A 19,867-nucleotide genomic window follows, 5' to 3' on the forward strand; every position below is an offset into this window, starting at 1 on the left:
GCACATCAGTATGGTAGAGTGGGTATATCAGTGTGATAGGATAGGTATAACGGTATGATAGGATAGGCACATCGGTATGGTAGAGTGGGTATATCAGTATGATAGGATTGGTATAACGGTATGATAGGATAGGCACATCAGTATGATAGAGTGGGTATATCAGTATGATAGGATGGGTATAACAGTATGATAGAATAGGCACATCAGTACGGTAGAGTACGCATATCAGTTTGGTAGGGTGGGTATGATAAGAAGGGTACATTAAAGGAAGAATCAACAATACAGAAAGTATGAAGGAGGGGGAATCAGTGAACAAAATGGCGCTGGGAACTAAAAGCGGAAAAACTAATCATACAACACCAAGGAATAAAAAAGGACACACTGAAAAAAATAGCTTGAACCCACAAAAAAGTCAAGTCCTCTGGAAAGGTGAGCTGTTCCTGCTTTGTGTTAGAGACCCACTGTGATGCATTGTTAGGTGCCCACAGTAGTACCAATTGACAGTCAACTTTTTGTAAGACACCTACTGTGGTGCCCATTGACAATCAATTTCTTGTTAGGCACCTACTGTGGTGCCCATTGACAATCAACTTCTTGTTAGGCACCCACTGTGGTGCCCATTGACAATCAAATTTGGTGTAAGAGAAAGAATATCTATCATAGTTGATAAAATTGTCAGGTATGATCGATGGCAAATGTTGATACATCTTCCATTTTACTGGATTTCTGATGTAATTTTTTTTTCTTTAGGAAGATTCACAGTACAATGAATTAGAATATTATACTACAATTTATTCACTATTTACACTGATTTGTATAAACGAAAGTTCATTGTACTAATTTATAAAGTAAATATTTTTTTGGTTTGTTAAATGTAAATGTTCATTTAATGAATTAGATCAGCATTAAAAGGTTGAATGATCCTATTGTATGTGAAGATCTTTGATTCATAGAACTGCCTGTCAGTTATCTGGTAGTTACTTTTTCTAGGTAATTTGTTGTTTAGTGTCACCTGACGTAACTTGTCACTGTAGATTTATTTTCAGTCAGGAGCACAACCTTAGATTTAAAACGTGATTTTTATGAGTTGTTTTTTTTTAATGTTTATATAAAAAAGCCACAAGGACATGAAATACATATGTATAAGGATATAAATACATAATGTTAGAAAAAGTAGCCTCAAAATGATCCATTAATTTTAATCAGGACAATGTAAATGAACAAAACAAACTTTATTTGTATAACAATTGTGTGTATTGAATATTGTGTTTATGTAGGTGTAGAGTCTTTTTAAAATTTAGTATTTTATTGGATGTCATAGTTGCAAATAATAGAATAATAATGAAGAAGAGCGTAAATATTTTGGTTGAATGTCATGCAGTTTAAACTTTTCTGCATCATGGATCATATTTTAGTCTATTGATGAAAAGTGTCATAAATAAGAATTTTTCAAAAGCAAGTTGATTTCTTTACTTATCAATACCATCATGATTGAATTTTGCAATTTTCAGAGGTACCATTTTATTGCTTTCTTCCATTTCTCTGCAAGAGAAATGTTTCATTTTTTCATTCATTGCATCAGATTGACAAAACGTGCATCATACTGTAATTAACAATCTGTGATCTTTAAATTGATATTATACCCAACAAAGGTAGGAACCTTTGTGCTCTGCCACGGGAGGCTAAATTGCCCGACCTTACCCATCCAACCTTTTTATCTTTGCCAATCACAATTTATATACCCTGTTGTCCTTGTGTCCCATCCCTTTTTTCATTTGATCATCATAATCATTTCATGTTCATTTTATCATCACTTTCATGTTCATCATCTGAATATAGCTGAAATATTGCTGCTCGGGTGTTAAACCCCAACAATCAATCAATCAATCAACATTAACATTGATGTTACAGTTTTGTAATTACTTTTTGTTCTCTTTGCAGACAACAGTGATTTGATAGCATGTACAGTCGTTACAAAGGAAAGGTGAGATATTTGTGTCCAAGTATTGTTATATCTTCTGATCTATATATTGTATATGTAGGTATTTAATGTAGAAAGGTTATAAGATCCTTTAGGAAAGCTTATTTATAAAGTTATTTACATACTATAGGTATGGGGCTATCTAGAGAATTTGTTTACTGTTTTTTGAGGTCTCAACTTCAGATTTTGGTAGGTAGGTATGTAAATTAATTTGTTTTATTTGTTTTTTTTTTCTGAAAAAAAAATTATTTTAAAAAAATCTAGAAAATGGATCTAGAATATGAGGAGAGAAATATTTTTATTAGGATAGTATTTTGCTTTTAAGTAATCAATGTTTTAGTATATGATGGAATGAAAGAAAAACAACATTCTCCTACATTACTAAAATGACGCAGGAATATGTACTTGGGCAACCACAAACTATTTAATTGTTCTTTGGAGTCATTTATGCACTCTTAAGGTTCTGTTTCAAGAGTACTAGGACAAATATATTTAGTAATTGTTTGAATTATATGTTGAATTAAAGTCTGATTGTTAATTATTTAGATTAATTCTTCCTATTCACACTTGCTCTCCTAGCTGTCCAAATTAAGGATTTTCTCATTTTCAAAGATAAGAAGGCCACTAATTTTGTAAAATAAATTTCATTTAGTCACACGAATTTATTATTCACAAACAATTTTAGATACATGTTGTATATACCAAAAAATGTAAAATGTTGGAGTAATTCTATTTTCAAGGTAAGAACTAATTTTAAATGATAAACTATCATTATGTAAACTATCATAAAAAGAAACATAGTATTATTACTAGTACCAGACAAACAAATTCTTCAGTATATTAGAGATTTTGTACAATTTTTTTGTTTTCAAGGAGAAAAAAGGAAGCTTGCTGAAATAAATGAAAACCAATATTTTGAAAGGTTATCAATGATTTGAATGTAATTTGTTTTCTTATAATTTATACTGGTAAGTACAAATACCACCCCTATTTATTCTGCAGATCTGTATGCTGTACATGTTTTTTCAAGTAGTAACTTATAAATAAATAATAAAAAAATTCTTAATATCCAGAAAATCATAAGAAATTTCTTATTAAATTACAAAACAGCTATCAAGGACATAGCGCCAGCAACTGATATGTAGTAAATCATGAAAGTCATTTTATCAAGAGCAGACAGACTTATTGATCCCATTTTCTACTTTCACTTAACCTACAGCTGTTAAAGTAAACAGTGACACAGACATCTCCATACAGGGTAGCTAAACTGTAAAATATCACTTCTAATATTTAAATACCCTTCTTTATGAATCCGAAGATTCTGAACATCTATTCAAAGTTCATCTACCATTCATAAGGTAAAATCTTTGGTTTATTGACCCATTAAATATAGAATTCCTAGAAGTGTAGTATGTTAACATTTAAGTATATTTCCCAAAGTGAAAACCTTTAGAAATGTTTTAAGTGCTGCATTATTGCTTTTAAGTTCTACATTATGGTTCAGAAATTAGCTCCATCCTAATCCTGATAAAAAGATAGTATTAGCATAGGTTATTAGGGCTTGAAATCACCAGAGCTGTTACCCTATATTTGATTCTTAGTCTGTCTGCATGTACTTGGATAAGAGATTTTTTTAGCACAAAATTTTGAAAAAAACAACATTTCTTAGTTCTGAATTGAAATTAAGTACATTTAAAACTCTTCCAAATGTGATACTGGATGTGTACAAGATAATGTCCTGTAAGAATCTACTTCTAGTAAAATCTTGTTATAAAAAGTGTCACTTCATTTAGATTTAAAACCCTCTGGAGGTAATTAAGTGGACAGCTGTTTAGGACATTGTTTTCTATTGGATTTTTTATTATATTATCAATACTTCCTTTGTAAATCAGGTCATTTCATTTCTATAATTTGCTCTTTAGATATTGTACTATTTTCTGAAAATGTTGTCAGTAAGGAATATTTCAGATTTCTCTGTAACTGGTCAGTATCTTGTACACTTAGGTGATTTTTACAGTTATGTGTACATGTACTATGAAATTTTTTTTTTTTAAATGACACTTTGCAGAAAGTATCACTTGCAGTGACAATTGTTGGAGCAAACTTTCTATGAAAAATACATTTCATGAACAGAATATATACATTTTTATCTGGACTAAAGGCTAAAGTGATTTGATGGACATTTGATCTAAGACAAGTACCATTTGCTTCTCTAAGGAGTGACCTTGGATTTTGTGTTGAGTTCACACTATGCAAATTTTTTTTTCAGCAGCAGGCAACATTAAATTTTTTGTTTGAAAGTCCATCCATGTACCTCTTGCTAATAATATGGTTGAGGCAGTGGTAACCAAATTTGGCAGGAATGATAATAAAGGGACTTCTACATGTGATTTAATTTTGGTTCCACTTGTTTAAACAAGATGGCAAACAGAGCCTATCTAAATTTCTGAAACTACAGGTGTAGATGTTTTGAAGCTTGATAGGGTTGTTAACCTCAATGCCCACGTTCCTGTATGCTCTTGTAGCTCAAAAAGATGGCTAAAGCTGCTCTTAGTTGGCAATGAAACTGTTTGGAAACAAATTTTGGTATATATCTCTAGGGCAATAGTCGTTTTTATACGCCCGTCAAAGATTATGTATACCGGTGTCCATCTGTCAGTCCGTCCATCATCCACACTTTGGACAATAACTCAAAAACGCTTTCACCAACTTAAATGAATTGTTCATATCTATTGACGTAAGCTCCCTTTCGATTTTTATAAATTTCAGATTTTTTGTTTCCGTGTTATGAATTTTTTTCCTTAAAAATAGTTGAATTTTCAAGTTTTCGGACAATAACTCAAAAACACTTTCACCAACTTTTATGAAACTTTGGTGAATAGTTCATATCTATTGACATAAGTTCTCTTTCAATTTTTATAAATTTCAGATTTTTCGTTTCCGTGTTATGAATTTTTATACTTAAAAAAAGGGGAGATTTTCAAGTTTACGCACAATTACTCAAAAACACTTCCACTAACTTTTATGAAACTTTGGTGAATTGTTCATATCTATTGAAGTAAGCTCCTTTCCGATTTGTATAAATGTCAAATTTTACATTTCCGTGTTATGAAGTTTTACTCCTTAAAAAAGGCCGGAAACGGCCAAGGAAATTTTATTTGTTGAAAAATTGTTTAAAACAGACCATTTGTTATGATGATCAACGAATAAATATAAAAGATACTTGGTAACCTTGTCAGAAAAGTGTGTTTTAAACAAGATAGAAATGTATGGGTGAAAAATCAAGACAACAAACTTAGTTAAAATCGAGGTAGCCTTGATAGTGCCAAATTTTTTGTGCATTTTTTATTTACTTATTTTTTTTTTTTTTGGGGGGGGGGGGTATTTACAGTATTTCTAGTTGATCATATAAATTCTTTAAAAGCATAAGGAGAAGTTAACAGGGCAACGGGCGTATCATGTGCTTAAAGTGCTGCTGTTTATTTCATATTTACGGAATGCAAGCCATTTTAGCAATTTTTTTCAAAGGGACATAACCCATCAATACCCGACAGCATGTTTGGCACTCTCATTGGGGCAAGAAAGAACAGTAAACATTTTTCTCTGAAACTTCGGTAAATAGCTAAATGGTTGACAAATTACAGTTTCTGTTGGCATTTATGATATTCCTTATAAATTTATAAATTGATAATAATATGAGCTTTGTAAAGTGAAGATTTTTGAATATCAAAGAAAAAAAAAAGAACAATTTTCACTGTAAAAAAATGTTTTGCTAGGAAATGGAGGTCAGAGGTGAAAATTCTTATCTTCTTTGGTGTAATCCTAAATATTTTTATTTTTTGACCAATTTGATATGATTTCCACTTCCTTTATCACAGTACTGTATCAAAGTTTTCCTGAACTTTTATGAAATTAACTTGTTAACACTTTTAAAAGTAGGGCTCGAGTTAACAGAAAATATTTGTACATTTTATACTAAATCAGTATTTTAAAAATGACAAAAAATACATTCAACTCATAGAACTTGTGCTGTACAGAATAAGGTTATCAATATGATTTTCAGAGAATACTTTAAGGGTTCATTTGGTTCTACTTTCAGTTTTGGCATTCAAGCTTTGTTTAAGTTACATTAAATATTGGTTGTTATGTAATGATCCAGATCTGATAAGTAGCTTTATCCAATCTTTAATATTTAACCAGGGTACATCATACTTAAGTGGAATAACACTTAAAATTTAAAAGAAATTTATAGTTTTTATAGACAAAAATACCCCACGAACGTGAAACTTACATACCAGTGAAGCTTAGAATAGTGAGATATCACTGGATCTCATCAATATTCAATTTATACTTGTGTCTTTAAAATGAACCAAATACTGTACAAGTTTATATAAGTAAAAAAATTGATTTTTAACAAAACTCCAAAAATTTGTTTATACATTTTGAAAGATGAAACAACATGCATACATGTAGATCATGAACATAAACACAATTGGCATGATCTTGTTCTGATGTCAGAAGGGAAATGTGCATTACTGAATGTGTACCATGTAAAAGCTTGTTTTACAATATGTTGTTGCCATATTAAAATTATTTTATTTATTGAAACTGTTCTGTTTAGCACATTTTTTATGTGTGTTATATTTTACAATTAGGGTGCAAAAATATGAGAATGTACTTCAAATGTTATATCTATGAATTCTGATTTTTTCTTTGACATTTCAATGCAAGCTCAGAAATGTTTTACTTTATTTTGCATTTTTTTATTGCATGGTTTTCTTTGTTCTAGTAGAAAGATGGAAAGAAGATTCTTAGTGATAGACAGTATACAGTTGATTCTAGTAGAACCAGACACCAAGAGGTTAGGATGGGGAGTTGTCAGATTTGCTGGCTTTCTTCAGGTGTGTATGTATATGATAAGTTAGGATGGGGAGTTGTCAGATTTGCTGGCTTTCTTTGGGTGTATACGTAGATAATAAGTTAGGATGGGGAATTGTCATATTTACTGGCTTTCTTCAGGTGTGTATGTATATGATAAGTTAGGATGGGGAATTGTCATATTTACTGGCTTTCTTCAGGTGTGTATGTATATGATAAGTTAGGATGGGGAGTTTTTCTTATTAAGATGAGTAATTTATGTTGTAAGATTGTGTTACCTATTTAAAGAAACTACAACCATCCAGATTCAAAATATTATCCCCTGTAGTTTCTGAGTTGATTTTTGCAAATAAGCCAATTAGGAATGAAAGCTGCCATCTTGTTTTTTTTTTTCAAGTAGAAGCAGGAATTGGATGTTGTGGAAGTCATTCCATTTATCATTTTGGTCAAGTTTGATTAAAATCTACCAAGTGGTTTCTGTTGAAATCTACCTAGTGGTTTCTGAGGAATTGGATTGAAATCTACCAAGTGGTTTCTGAGGAATTGTTTAAGAAATTAGTGTTTACAGACATTGTCGGGCTTCAAGTATTATGACAAGCACACATGATACTTTGGTTATGGTAAGCTAATGAAGTATAGGTCTTAACCATTTAGTAACATATCTCTGTATGGCAAATATGCTTCCTAATAAGTCTTGAAAAACTCACATTAGCTGAGTCTTTTATTGACATGACCTTTGCAGGATGTTGAAGTCACAGGTGACAAAGATGACAGTAGATCACTACATATCACTATTCACAAGCCACCAAGTTCACAGCATGCCAGACCTATACCTTTACTGTCAGGGAGGTTTGTTTTTGATGATCATATACGTTGTATGGCAGCTAAGCAGAGACTTACCAAAGGAAGGTTGAAAGCAAGGCAACAGAAAATGATGATGATTGAGAGATTGCTTGAAATACCTAATGATGGAGGTCAAAGGTCAAGTGCTCAAGCATCTGGAAGAAACAGACCATATCCAGGTAATAAATTGGTTGATGTAGATCATAATAATGGCCTTTTATAGTGTTCCTGTGATATATGCATTACAGTAGACATTTACTTGAAACAAATGTTAAAAAGCTGGGTGTTTGTACTTAAATATTATAACATTGTATATGGTTGTATATGGCAAGAAAGAAATATTGAAATCTAAATCCATATCCATTTCAAACTCAAACTTATTAATGTTTCCTTTTTTCTTGATTTTCAAAGTAATTTCTTGGTTTTGGATAATTTTGAATCAGAGTACAATGATTTTCTTTTGAATTGAAAATTTGAATTTTCTTCTATCATTAATGATAATTTGTGAGGTGATAAAAAAAGTTAAATATTGGAATTAAATAACATTTTACTTGAAATCTTATGTCTCCTATCTTATGGCTAAGTGTATACATCTTCTTAAAGTAAAATGAGTGAGACAGTTATCATTTACTACTTTTAGTGTCAAAAAGAATTTACTGTTTTTATAATTTATATACCATATATATATATAAAGTGATATTTATATCAAGTCAAGTAAGCCTTATTTTAAGTCTATATATCAAACAAGTAAACATACTAAGGACATAAATTGCTATCACATTTCAATTAATGAGTTAGTTTTTGTTATACTGGGTGAAACAAAATTTGTTGCCCTTAATATTTAAAGAAATACCAAAAAAATTAGTTGTATAATTGCAATCTCATCATTATCATTTTTCTCACAAATTCTTTAAAAAAGAAAAAAAAATAGAAGCACTGTTAGTAATCTAAGACAATTTGTCTTTCTTCAAGCATAGCTATATTTAATGCCTAATCTTCAAATGAAAATTCATTAAAAAAAATCCATGGTATTGTTTAGGAGGAGTTTGAAGATATAATGTGTAAAAGACATTGGACAGTAATAATCTTCTTTCATGCACATCAACATTTTGTGCATTAACTTTCTATGTAATGTCATCAAAATCCATTGTGTGGTTTAGGGAGAGTTTAATATACATTAACATGTGGACAGACAGACAGACAGGGCAATACTTATAAGGGGAAGAAAAAGTGTACAGATTTTATGGCATTATCCAAGTATTTATACCTTATAATCTCCAGAAATAACCATAAAAGTGCTATTAAAGTTTGCCTTTTTAAGATATTGTTGAAATGCACTACTGAAAAAAAATTCCCACACTTATTCCCTATATAAGCAGTCAAAATAATATATGGCACAGATGCTTCAGGATAAATTTAAATAGCTTTTCAGTTGTTTTCTAGTTGTATTGAATATATTTGAGTAAAAAAGACCAAATTGACAATAACGATGTGCCACCCATTGCCTGATTCTTACACAGGATGGTACTTAAATGTAATACACCAATAAATACAAGTATCATTTTATTGGACTGATAATCATAATTCTGATGCTGTTTTCTGAAAACCTATCCTGGAACTTCCATATTCTTATCGATTTGGAGTTTCCTGTAAAATTACAAAATGTGCTCAGACTTTAGGTATAGCTAAATAGGACCCCATGTTGTGGATATATATGCTCTGTAGTTTTCCCTTTGTCTCTCTGTCATTTCTCATGAAAGCAAAATCTTGAAAAGTCTACATAGTGCTGAATTGATATTTTATGCATGTATTTAAATTGGAACTTCTGGACTAACTTTTTGTTTTAGCTAACCTGGTCCAAAGGGCCATAAGAGCTATTACTATCTCTTGGTGTCCATCATCATCATCATTGTTATCTATTAACAATTACACAAACATCTTCTCTGAAATAGTTTGACAGATTTTAGGGATAGTTGGTATGAATGTTCCTAAGAGAATTCTTCATGAAATTTGTGTTGGAATTTTTTATCTATGTAAAAACCTTGCTGCCATGTCTATTGATAGAGCATAGTGATGAAGCTGACTTTATTGAATATCTTGAAAATGGTAATAGATAGAAAGAAATTTCGATTATTGAAATGATCCTTATCATTATGATGAGGCCTACAAAAATTTCTGTTCAAGTGAAGTTGTAGGACAACTCCTTGTTAGAGTTACAGCCCTTGAAATATGAAAAATGATGGGTTTTTTTTGCAGTTTTTAGGCAATATTTTGAAATAACTCAAGATAGAATTTTTGTTGTTGAAATGATCCATATGATCAGCCCTACAAAAAATTCGCCTCAGTTGTGGTAAGAAAAACAATATGAGTTCTACTGCCCACAAAAAATGAAAAATAGCCATTACCGTTTTTGTCTTATTATTGAAGAACTGTAGCAGATAGAAAAAAGTTTTCAATTGCTGTAAAATTTTTTTCCTGATATCAGATATTCAAAAAGCAAAGAAATGAGTTCCAAGTGAGTAATTCATGTCTTCAGTGGTGTCTAGTTAAATCAAAATCAAGATCATAATCAAAATTTGTAAGTGCAAAATCTATAAAAAAAAAATTAGGCCATTAACAAACAGTTTTTAAATTGTAGAACAGAAGATCATATGAATATGTATAATCTATTTTCAGTACAGTAAAAAGAAGTTTAACATTGGGAATGTTTTAAGGCATTGACTGTTAGTTCTTAATTTTTTGATAATTTGATTTTATCTTAAACAGATGCTTCCTATTCTCATGGTAATAAAGTTTTCATTAAGATAATTTCCAGTATGCAGTTAAGAAAATCTTTGCATCTGTGGCACCTACAGTAAACAATTGAAGATCAATACTTGAGCTTCCTTTGTACTTAATGTTGAATTTATATCAATATTAAATGGAATCTTTTTAAAATACAAGAAAAGATGATAAACATATTTTCTCTTTCTTAGAAATATATACTTCTATTTGGTACATTGTTGGTGTCTTTGAACTTATCACATATCCAAAAAAACTGAATCATTTCATTTCAACTGGTATTGTACATACAAGTAATGTGATCAGATTTTTCTTATTTTTGTTGCCATATGACAGAGGTATAATGTCCTAATTTTGAGGCAAAAGGATATTCATAAAATTTTGTCAGTTCTTATTTTAATGGATCCTAAATTAAGTGATGCACTTAGTAGTTTAGCTCACAGAAAATGTTTCCTGGAATTTATTTTGGCATAAAATGAGCACCCCGCGAAAATTACTCACTTAATCAGGGGCTGCTCTGGCTCCATGAATTCCTGAAAGTTCATAGTATATCCTGATGGTACATAGATTTCAGAGGCAGATCCAGTTTTCTGGTTGAGTAACATAAACAGAGTAAAGGCATTATGTTTTGGTGTAATTTCTGAATGATCAAAAATTTCTGTTAAGAAAAATAAAAATTTAGGGGAAGAGTACACCTGAATGGCTTTACTTTTAATCAGTCTTTGTTGCTTGTTATGCTCCTGAACAACAAGTCTTTTCAGTACCCATTTCATCCTGAAGAATATGTTTGCTTTATTTATTTACATATTTTGTAATCTATATGACAATTTGAAGACATTCTTAAAGTCATCTGGTTTAGAAGGGTCTGTCTTTTACTTGGGGTTGGTTTAGAAGGGTCTCTTCTTTTACCTAGGATTGATTTAGACAGGTCCCTAAGGCTTAGATACATCTCTTCTTTCACCTGGGGTTGGTTTAGGCAGGTCTCTTATTTTAACTGGGATTGGTTTAGACAGGTCTCTTCTTTTACCTGGGATTGGTTTAGACAGGTCTCTTCTTTAACCTGTGCTTGGTTTAGACAGGTCTCTTCTTTTACCTGGGGTTGGTTTAGATAGGTTGAAATTTGAATTTATGAATGTAAATTATGATTTAGAGATAAATCCTTTTCTTATAAGTCATTTTTTGTTCAATTTTATTTAATGTTGAACTAATCATTTGCACTTTCTTTTTGCCTTTGGTAAGGTTGTCCAATGGATGTTCTAGTGGTCACATGTATGTTAGTCTTTCTGGTTTTATGTGTCTTATCATCTTTTATTATTTAGTAAGTCAAGGTCAGTTTGTCTAAATATTTGAAAACTCTTCATCCAACTAATTCCAGATGACAGGATTTTTTTTAATTGGTGAGATGGGTACTTTCGTTGGTCCAATTCCAACTATGCGTTCCTACTGATAACAAATCTAGATATTAAGAACACAAATCAAATAGATGTAACTTCCAGAGATAAAAAATTAACTGGATCAAATTATAGAGGTAGCTAAGATACTTAGTGACAGTGTCATTCCTTTGGAACATCTTGAAAAACTTCAAAGAAAATCTGTCATCTTGTAGAAAAGTATATATTAATAACAGTGTGTAATTGGGGAGATTATTTAAAGGATCCTTAACCTGTATCTTAAAAATGTGTAGACACAAGACATAAAGGCAACTGAGATGTCAATATTCTTAAATGTTCAAAAGTTCCCAGTCTGCATTTTCACAAAAATATTTTGTACATTGATTACATTATATTTGTGAACTTGAGCCCTTTCTTCCCATTTAATATATACATAGATAGATTATCATTGGACTGGTCTATGGACTTTCTTTTACTCTGGAATCATTACTTGTTGGTCAGTGTTAATAGGGTGATGTAAAGAAAGATAGCCAGGAGATATAATGCCGGACGGAAAAGTTATAATAGGTCCGGCTGATAAGTCTCAAGGATAAGGATTATTTTAAGGCACTTAATGTATTAATGAATAGATAAATGATTTTATACCCATGTCACTACGAAATATTCCATTATATTATTTGTTTCCACATGAAGTAGTAGGTTTTACTTTTATTGTTTAATATTAATGAAGCTATTCACAGAGTTACCATCACATGATATAAAGTCAAGTATTCCTGGAACAATATGCAAATTATTTCTTGGAAAGAAAATTATTTAAACAACTGTTGTTGACATTCATGATCAAATAAAACATTGCAGAATGCGCTGTATAATTTCTTGTTGTTTTAGTCCCAATGTGGTATATTTTTATGGCAGCGGATGATAATTACTATATAGCAGGGTTTAAGGTCTGTGGTATTTGAAAACTGAGTAGAGCGATCTCACATTACTTAAACAGTAAAAAATCAATCTTAAACGAAAACCATGAATCAATAATCAAAGTGACAACCAGACAAGTATCACATGTCACCTCATAGCTAGTCATTGAAGGGGCGGATCACGAAAATATCAAAATTAGCCCCTTTCTTGGTGCGATTTTTCTGCAGGAAAAGGCTAGTATAATCGGCGTTCAAAAGTTCGTATTACAATCAAATTTCCCAAAATAAATGCAATAGATAAAAAATTAAAGTAGGTACCATTAACCATTATGCATTAAAATTACTTCCGTAGGCGGTATTCATCTGCTACTTTTAATCCTTACAGTTGGTGTGGGCGCGTGTTACGTTGTATTGAAATAAAATCCGAGTTCGTAACGGTTGCTCAATGAATGTTTATGAAGGGGATCATTCGATGTGCATTCCAATAACTGTAAAGTAAATCGGAATTATCGTTTACATTTTAATTTTAATTATAATCCTTACTTTCCATTGAAGTGACGTCACAGCCTCTGAACTTGGAGTCCCGTGCAGGTCCGGGTGTTAAAAGAATAGACCTGCAGCAGCGCTAAGCTTGTCGTAAAAGGCGACTAAATAGTGCTCAGAACCCTAGCCGGAGGATAGGACGCTCTGCCCACAGAGCAACTGGGATGTGTGCCCCAGGTGGTGGAATGGGGTACCCCTGGCGTGTTACATGCTAGGGTTGTCAGGCTATAATACGGAAAACCTGACCGCAAACCATAGTGGTGCACTGTGTTGGGAAAATGCCACGTTCCTCGCACGTTAAAGAACCCTGCTGTGGTATTCGATAGGAGTAGGAACCTTTGCGCTCCGCCACAGGAGGCTAAATTGCCCGACCTTACCCATCCCCCCTTTTTCCAGTGGCAATCAAAATTTGTCGACCCTATTATCCTAGTGACCCATCCTTTCTTTTTTTTTCATTTCATGTTCATTTTATCATCCATTTCATGTTCGTTGTCTGAATATAGCTGAAATATTGCTGCTCGGACGTTAAACCCCAACAAACAAACAAACAAACAATATCACCAATTTCATGTTCATCGTCTGAATATAGCTGAAATACTGCTGCTCGGACGTTAAACCCCAACAAACAAACAAACAAACTGAACTTGGACTAGGGTTAAGTTTCACAGAAATCGTTAAATAGGTGATAGTGCGGCAGTCAAGTTGTTTTCCAAAACACTTAGTTGCGCCCTTGAGTGACTGATTATATTTTATCCAGTTTTTTTTGTATTTTAGGTAGAAGCCATCCGATACGAACTATTTCAACCCCATTTCCGATACCCGGACAGAATCCTCGAGATATAACAAGGTCAGTAAGTGAACAAAGTTCTGACCACTCTAATGCCTCACGGAACAACGAACAAACTGATCAAGTAGAAATCGCCGAAGAGGCGTTTGCTTATCAGACATTCAATCAACATACAGGGAACGGGAATGGAACTCGCCACACGCCTTCCCCAGTAGATGTGTCTGCGCAGGATATTCCATTAGAGGATCTCTCACAAAAGAAAAAGAAACATTCAAAGAAAATGCCAAACGTCAGGCTACAAAGTATGGCAACAACTTCACATAGCAGGAGTCATTCACATAGTCCAAAACGTGAGGAAGGCATTAACTCGTCTCGGGGAAGATCTTTGTCAATGAGAGACGGTATAAAACGAGACAGAAGTTCAACTCCGAAAGGCAGAGAACATAGTAAAAGTGAACCTGTGCAAGAGACAAATCGTTCTCGACCGTCGTCGTCAGGGTCATCATCTGATGAAAGTCATGTCATTCGGAATAGAAGTAAAGATAGCCAGTCACCTAAAACTTTGCGACCAGCGGAGGCACCAGCTCTCACGTTATTTTCACAGGACAACGGATCAGTTCCAACTGGTATAGGCTCATTGAAACTCGTCCCGCCAGCAGAAAATTTAAAAAACCCAAGTGATACATCGAGCACTGGTGCAAGTAGTGATGGATTAATGGTAAACGTTGAACATCAGGAGGCATGTGAAGCGAAAAGAAAAGATTCAAGTTCAAAACCAAACTTTGCATTTAAATCACCCTCTGCAGCTGATGTTGAAATAAGTACGGCGACTGTAGTCAATGTTGCTCAAGCTAAATCATCATCAGCTTCTGACCAGCTAACAAAACTGGCTCAGATTGTTCAGGTACATTTCTCAGATGATCCAAACGTTCCTTCAGACATTCCTACAAGTAAAACTGAATTTTGATTGCAACAGAACCAAACATAGAGATTTTGATTGTTGACCCTGAACAAATAAAACTATATATGGAAATATTGTGATATGCTAGTCCTATCAGTGTGCAATGTTAGACCATATACATATATGTAGTTACTGAAATGTATCATGCACTCCATTGTATGATTTTTTGAGTGCATATACAGAACTATGATACTAGTATGTTATATCTATTACCTTCACGTAACCTTGTAATTTGACATACAGTTGTCTTAGTACTCAGTCAAACCATGGTTATTGAATCCTGTCTGTACTGGTGTTTAAATGTGTTTTTTTCCTCACAGGAACACTTTTTAAAGTGTAAGTGTACTAACAGGAGTAAGACATGGTAACATTTAAGCATTGCATCCATCTGTTTAATGAGAAAGCGAGGTGTTCTTTTTTTTCAAATTATCGGATAGGTTATGATTTGAATTGAGGATGGATCGGTGGTACCTTTAGGTTGAGATGTTTTGTGAAAGTTGATCCAGTACTTTCACACTTGTAGTATTGCGATCCCGCTTTAGTTAACACTGATGTTGCTCTTTAGTCAGTGATACCACCAATCTTTTTACTGAAGGTGATAAAAGTTCCAAGTTTGGTCAAATATTCCTACCTTTCTTTATGTATCATGCAACTGATTGTATTCTTGAGTTGTTTTGTTATATAGGCACCCAGGTTGTATAAGTAACAAGTACTGTATTTTATCCTTTCAGAAAGTGTACATTGGCAGGATAATTAAGTTTAAACATAGGGTCTTACATCCTGTCCAATGATTATTTTTTTACGTTTTTTAAATCATTTCAGAAATTATAAGCATTAATAGATACATGTACAAATTTATAGAATTAAAAAAGACGGAAATTCATATTTCAAAATCATAGATGCATATTTGAATCAGAACACAAAATCCATGTCCACAGTGATCCTATCCTATCTTCTACTTTATCATTTCTTAAATGTACATTTATATATACTGTTCATAGTTTCAATAATTTATGTCATAAGATATACTGTACTCCACTATTCCAAATTTCTTTAAAATGGTTTGATGTAACACTTATTGGAGTAAGTTGCTTACCCATTGTAAAAAACTGTTTTAATGATACATGTAGTATGGTAATAGAAACAATAGTTGACAAGGAACATGTATTTTCGTTGGCTACTTTAATGACAGGAAATAGTTCTGGTATGTTTTATGATGGTGAAGATTTATAACACACTGATTGGCTTAGAAGAAATGATAGCGACTGGGTAACATTGATGCCTACATGTTCATTGTAATAATCAATGAAATGGAAAAAAAATATTGTTTGTAAGAATTATGGAAAATAAAAAAGTTAAAGAATAAAATCGTGTTTGAAGATCTGTCACATTCCAGAAATACTTCTCATTGTTACGGTATGAACCGTTATATAACACCCAACAATCTTACGTGCAGAGTATTATTCGCTATTTCAAATCTTTCATTAGTTCCCCATACTACACACTAATATCGACGGAAAGAGCTTCATGGGTAGACATGTTCTCTGAAAATTTTATTACTTCATATCCACGATAGCTGATAATATTCCTGTCTCCATTGGAGAGGTATCTTCGCTATTTCAAATCTGTTACATATTTGTAACACTACACACTAAATTCATGCTTTTTTATAAACATTAGTACGGTACAGCGTTCTTCGCGGATTTCTTACAGTAGCTTGGAGCTCAAGCATTGTGAGAATGCTAGCACAGCTACGAGATTAAAACGCGGATAACATGGTGAAGTGACACCTAGCTGTACGAAGTAAGCTAAAAAGAGGTTGTATGGTTAGCGGAGGTTAACACGTGCATCGGGCTTCATGATGATGTGGAACAATAACGGAAGCAGGTATATAGACGGACCAACGGTCACACGCGCAAAGCATTTCAACATATTTACCTTGTTTTCAGTTCATAAAAATAACAATTTTTATTTGAGATTGCCACTCGTAGCTTATGAATTAACTTGAGATTAAAAATTTTGAAACTTGGGATGAATTATCAAACAGTGTCTACAAACAATATAGACCTTACGTTTGAACTTTTTCTTTTCATTCAAACCACCATCTCAACCCCGACCCTAAATATATTACTATGTTCATTTAATGGAACTCATTTGCGGTCGTATAATGTAATGACAGAGTCGTCGATGTCTGGGGACACTTCGTTTCAGTGCGATAACTTTAGATGTGGATTACTAGTTGTTCTAAAGTTTTGATATGATTTTACTGACCACTAAAGGAAGATTTCTATTTAATTTGGACTTTGTGGTCCCGGGGAAAAGGGGGCTAAAAGTGTTCAAAAACTCGTTTTTATTCAAACCCATGTAGAATGTTTGGTTTTTTTTTTTTATTTAAATGTTTCTTTTTATTGTGTTCCTTTTTTAATTTTGGTAAACAAATTTATCGAGCAGATTTTATGTGTTTTGGACCGCTTTCAAGTTGTAGAGAGCCAAAGTTGGGCAACGCCCAAAAAATTCAACTTTATTTTTTTATTTTTGGTCCGATTTAGATTTTTATAGGATTCCTCATGAAAATCCCTGCCTGCATTTTCAACCAGTTTTAGATATCTCTTACGGTTTTCGAATTATAAAGGATTAAAGGGATCACAACCGAAAAAATCGACTATTTATAAATTTGGTCAGATTTCGAAAAAAATATAGGATTCCACATAAAAATACACGCCTGTTTTTTTTTCAATCAGATTTCAAATATCTCTTATAAGGTGCCACACCCTAAAAAATCGACATTATTATTTTTGGTATGATTGGATTTTTTTTTTATTGAAATTAAAATTTTGTGCGCTCGGTGAAGCTTTTTATTTAGGAATTTTATCTTTCATTGTCATGTAAAAGCGTTCAATTCTTATAATCATATTTGATATGTTATACTCTTATTTTATTTGTTTTATTTTTAGAAATACGTAGAAAATAGACAATACATGTGTGATCAATAAAAAGCAGTCCACGTAACCGTTGGCGTTAAGCATTACGGTGTTACCTAGGATTGGGTTTTATCATTATTAAAATGATTGTTATTTGCGATGAACTGCCGTTTTACTTAATACAGCCTTTTTTCGTTGATTTGTCTAAACTCAATACCGGCATCAAATCATATCTCATAAGCATTGAACTATCTATTTAAGAATTCGCTGTGCCATTGAGAATAGTGAAACTCCAAAAGCCGAAGCTCTCAGAATACATAAGAAAAACAATAAGGTCTTTCCCATGTGGGAAAGTCCTAAATAATAAGTAATATATTCATCGTGAGAAATTAACTTTGAAAACAAATCAGAATGAAACTGTGTGTACATTATTGTGAATTGTTGACGTTGTTTCCATTATTAGTTGAAATTCAAAAATTTGTTAGGACTTTTTGTGCTCACGTTACTTTTGGACACGAGTGGACCAAACAAATCTTGCGTTCCAAAGCTTTGGGTGGGAAGGCTCTGTAATAATTAGAAACGGAGGTTTCTAATATTTAATTTGCCGATACCAAGAATGCTTATTTACAATAATGAAATAATAACTAAACATAAAACAAAATAGATAAACACACAATATGTATCTGCTATTAGTGAACATTTACTTTCTCTGAATTAATTTCACGTGAGGCTGGATTTAATTCCCTTAGATAAATATCTTGAATTCGAAAAATCTAAATTCATTAATTTGCATATATTTAACTTAACCTAATCAAGAAATATCTTAACTATAAACTGGCCTGTAAGAATTAGAAACGAAGGTTTCTAATATTTAATTTGCCGATACCAAGAATCTTGGTATGGCAGTTTTTCCTGATTTTTATATCAAAAACCCTAGATACAGGTTGAGGTCCTTTTGTAAAAGGGATGCCAGTTCTGGGCTGGAGTTAATCTTTAGCTTTCCTTAATGATGCCTCAACATTTGTTTGTTAACCATGAACAAAATAGTAAAATGTTGACCACTATTGAAAAATGCTGACGTGGATTTATTGTATAACAAGGTGACCCTGGCCTATGTCATACTGACCAAAGTTAAATATTTGATAACTTTATTTATCTATTCTAAATCATTTATTACTTTTAAATGAAATTCCTTTGGTCAACATTGAATATGTACTTTAAATGAGTGGTCTAAAAACCGAACAAATTTCCAACCTCACAAATGATTGAGTTTTGAAATTGGTTTCCGATAGTTGCCATGTTGAATGATTTGTGTCTTTCGTCTAAGTCAAATAATTTGATTGGTTTACTGAGAGAAAAATCCGTCATAACAATCGAAGATTTTTCCCCCCTTACCTTCCAGATCAATTCAGTGTGGCTAATTAAGGATAACATGAATTCCAAAGGCCACAGTAATTAATCGAAATATTTCGATATTTTCTGCGTACTACATTGTTTCCTCATTTCGCTACTCAAAATACTGTTCTAAAAACAATAAAGTGACTTTCCCTTAAACTGTACGTAATAATAAAAGTTAAATGACAAAATGCGCACCTTTGATACAATCAATGACTAATTTCTGAATGTCATTTATGACGAAAGGTTGTTAATCCTCTGATGAGTGTATACCCGGTTTAATATACATAACAATATCAATAGATCTTAAGTGAGAGTACTGAATTAAGACCGATGGGTTACTCCCAAAAATGTAGGATATCGGACGTATTTTTATCTCCGTAAGATTATGCACATTGGTGCGATTTGGACAAATCAGTGTGCATTATTTAAATCGTTAGGTATAAATATCTTCAACTAAGGAAGTTAA

At 32.4% G+C, this 19,867-nt stretch overlaps 1 protein-coding gene across 4 annotated transcripts in view; it reads left to right on the forward strand.

The window, feature by feature from the left end:
- LOC148619046 (protein CLEC16A-like) overlaps nt 1–16,450 on the forward strand; it is a 59,790-nt gene extending 43,340 nt beyond the window's left edge. For 3 of the 4 annotated variants that reach the window (XM_088578572.1, XM_088578574.1, XM_088578575.1), the window contains 4 exons: nt 1,942–1,984; nt 6,771–6,882; nt 7,602–7,881; nt 14,109–16,450. In XM_088578572.1, the coding sequence (XP_088434698.1) occupies nt 1,942–1,984; nt 6,771–6,882; nt 7,602–7,881; nt 14,109–15,088 (1,415 nt within the window). In that variant the 3' untranslated portion in view covers nt 15,089–16,450. The remainder of the gene's footprint in view (nt 1–1,941; nt 1,985–6,770; nt 6,883–7,601; nt 7,882–14,108) is intronic. The other variant, XM_088578573.1, reaches the window with a different exon arrangement.
- The last annotated feature ends 3,417 nt before the right edge of the window (nt 16,451–19,867 follow it).

The sequence above is a fragment of the Perna viridis genome, chromosome 4, assembly GCF_037379345.1.
Source record: "Perna viridis isolate PV_CMFRI_1.1 ecotype Kerala chromosome 4, ASM3737934v1, whole genome shotgun sequence".
Classification (NCBI taxonomy): Eukaryota; Metazoa; Mollusca; class Bivalvia; order Mytilida; family Mytilidae; genus Perna; species Perna viridis.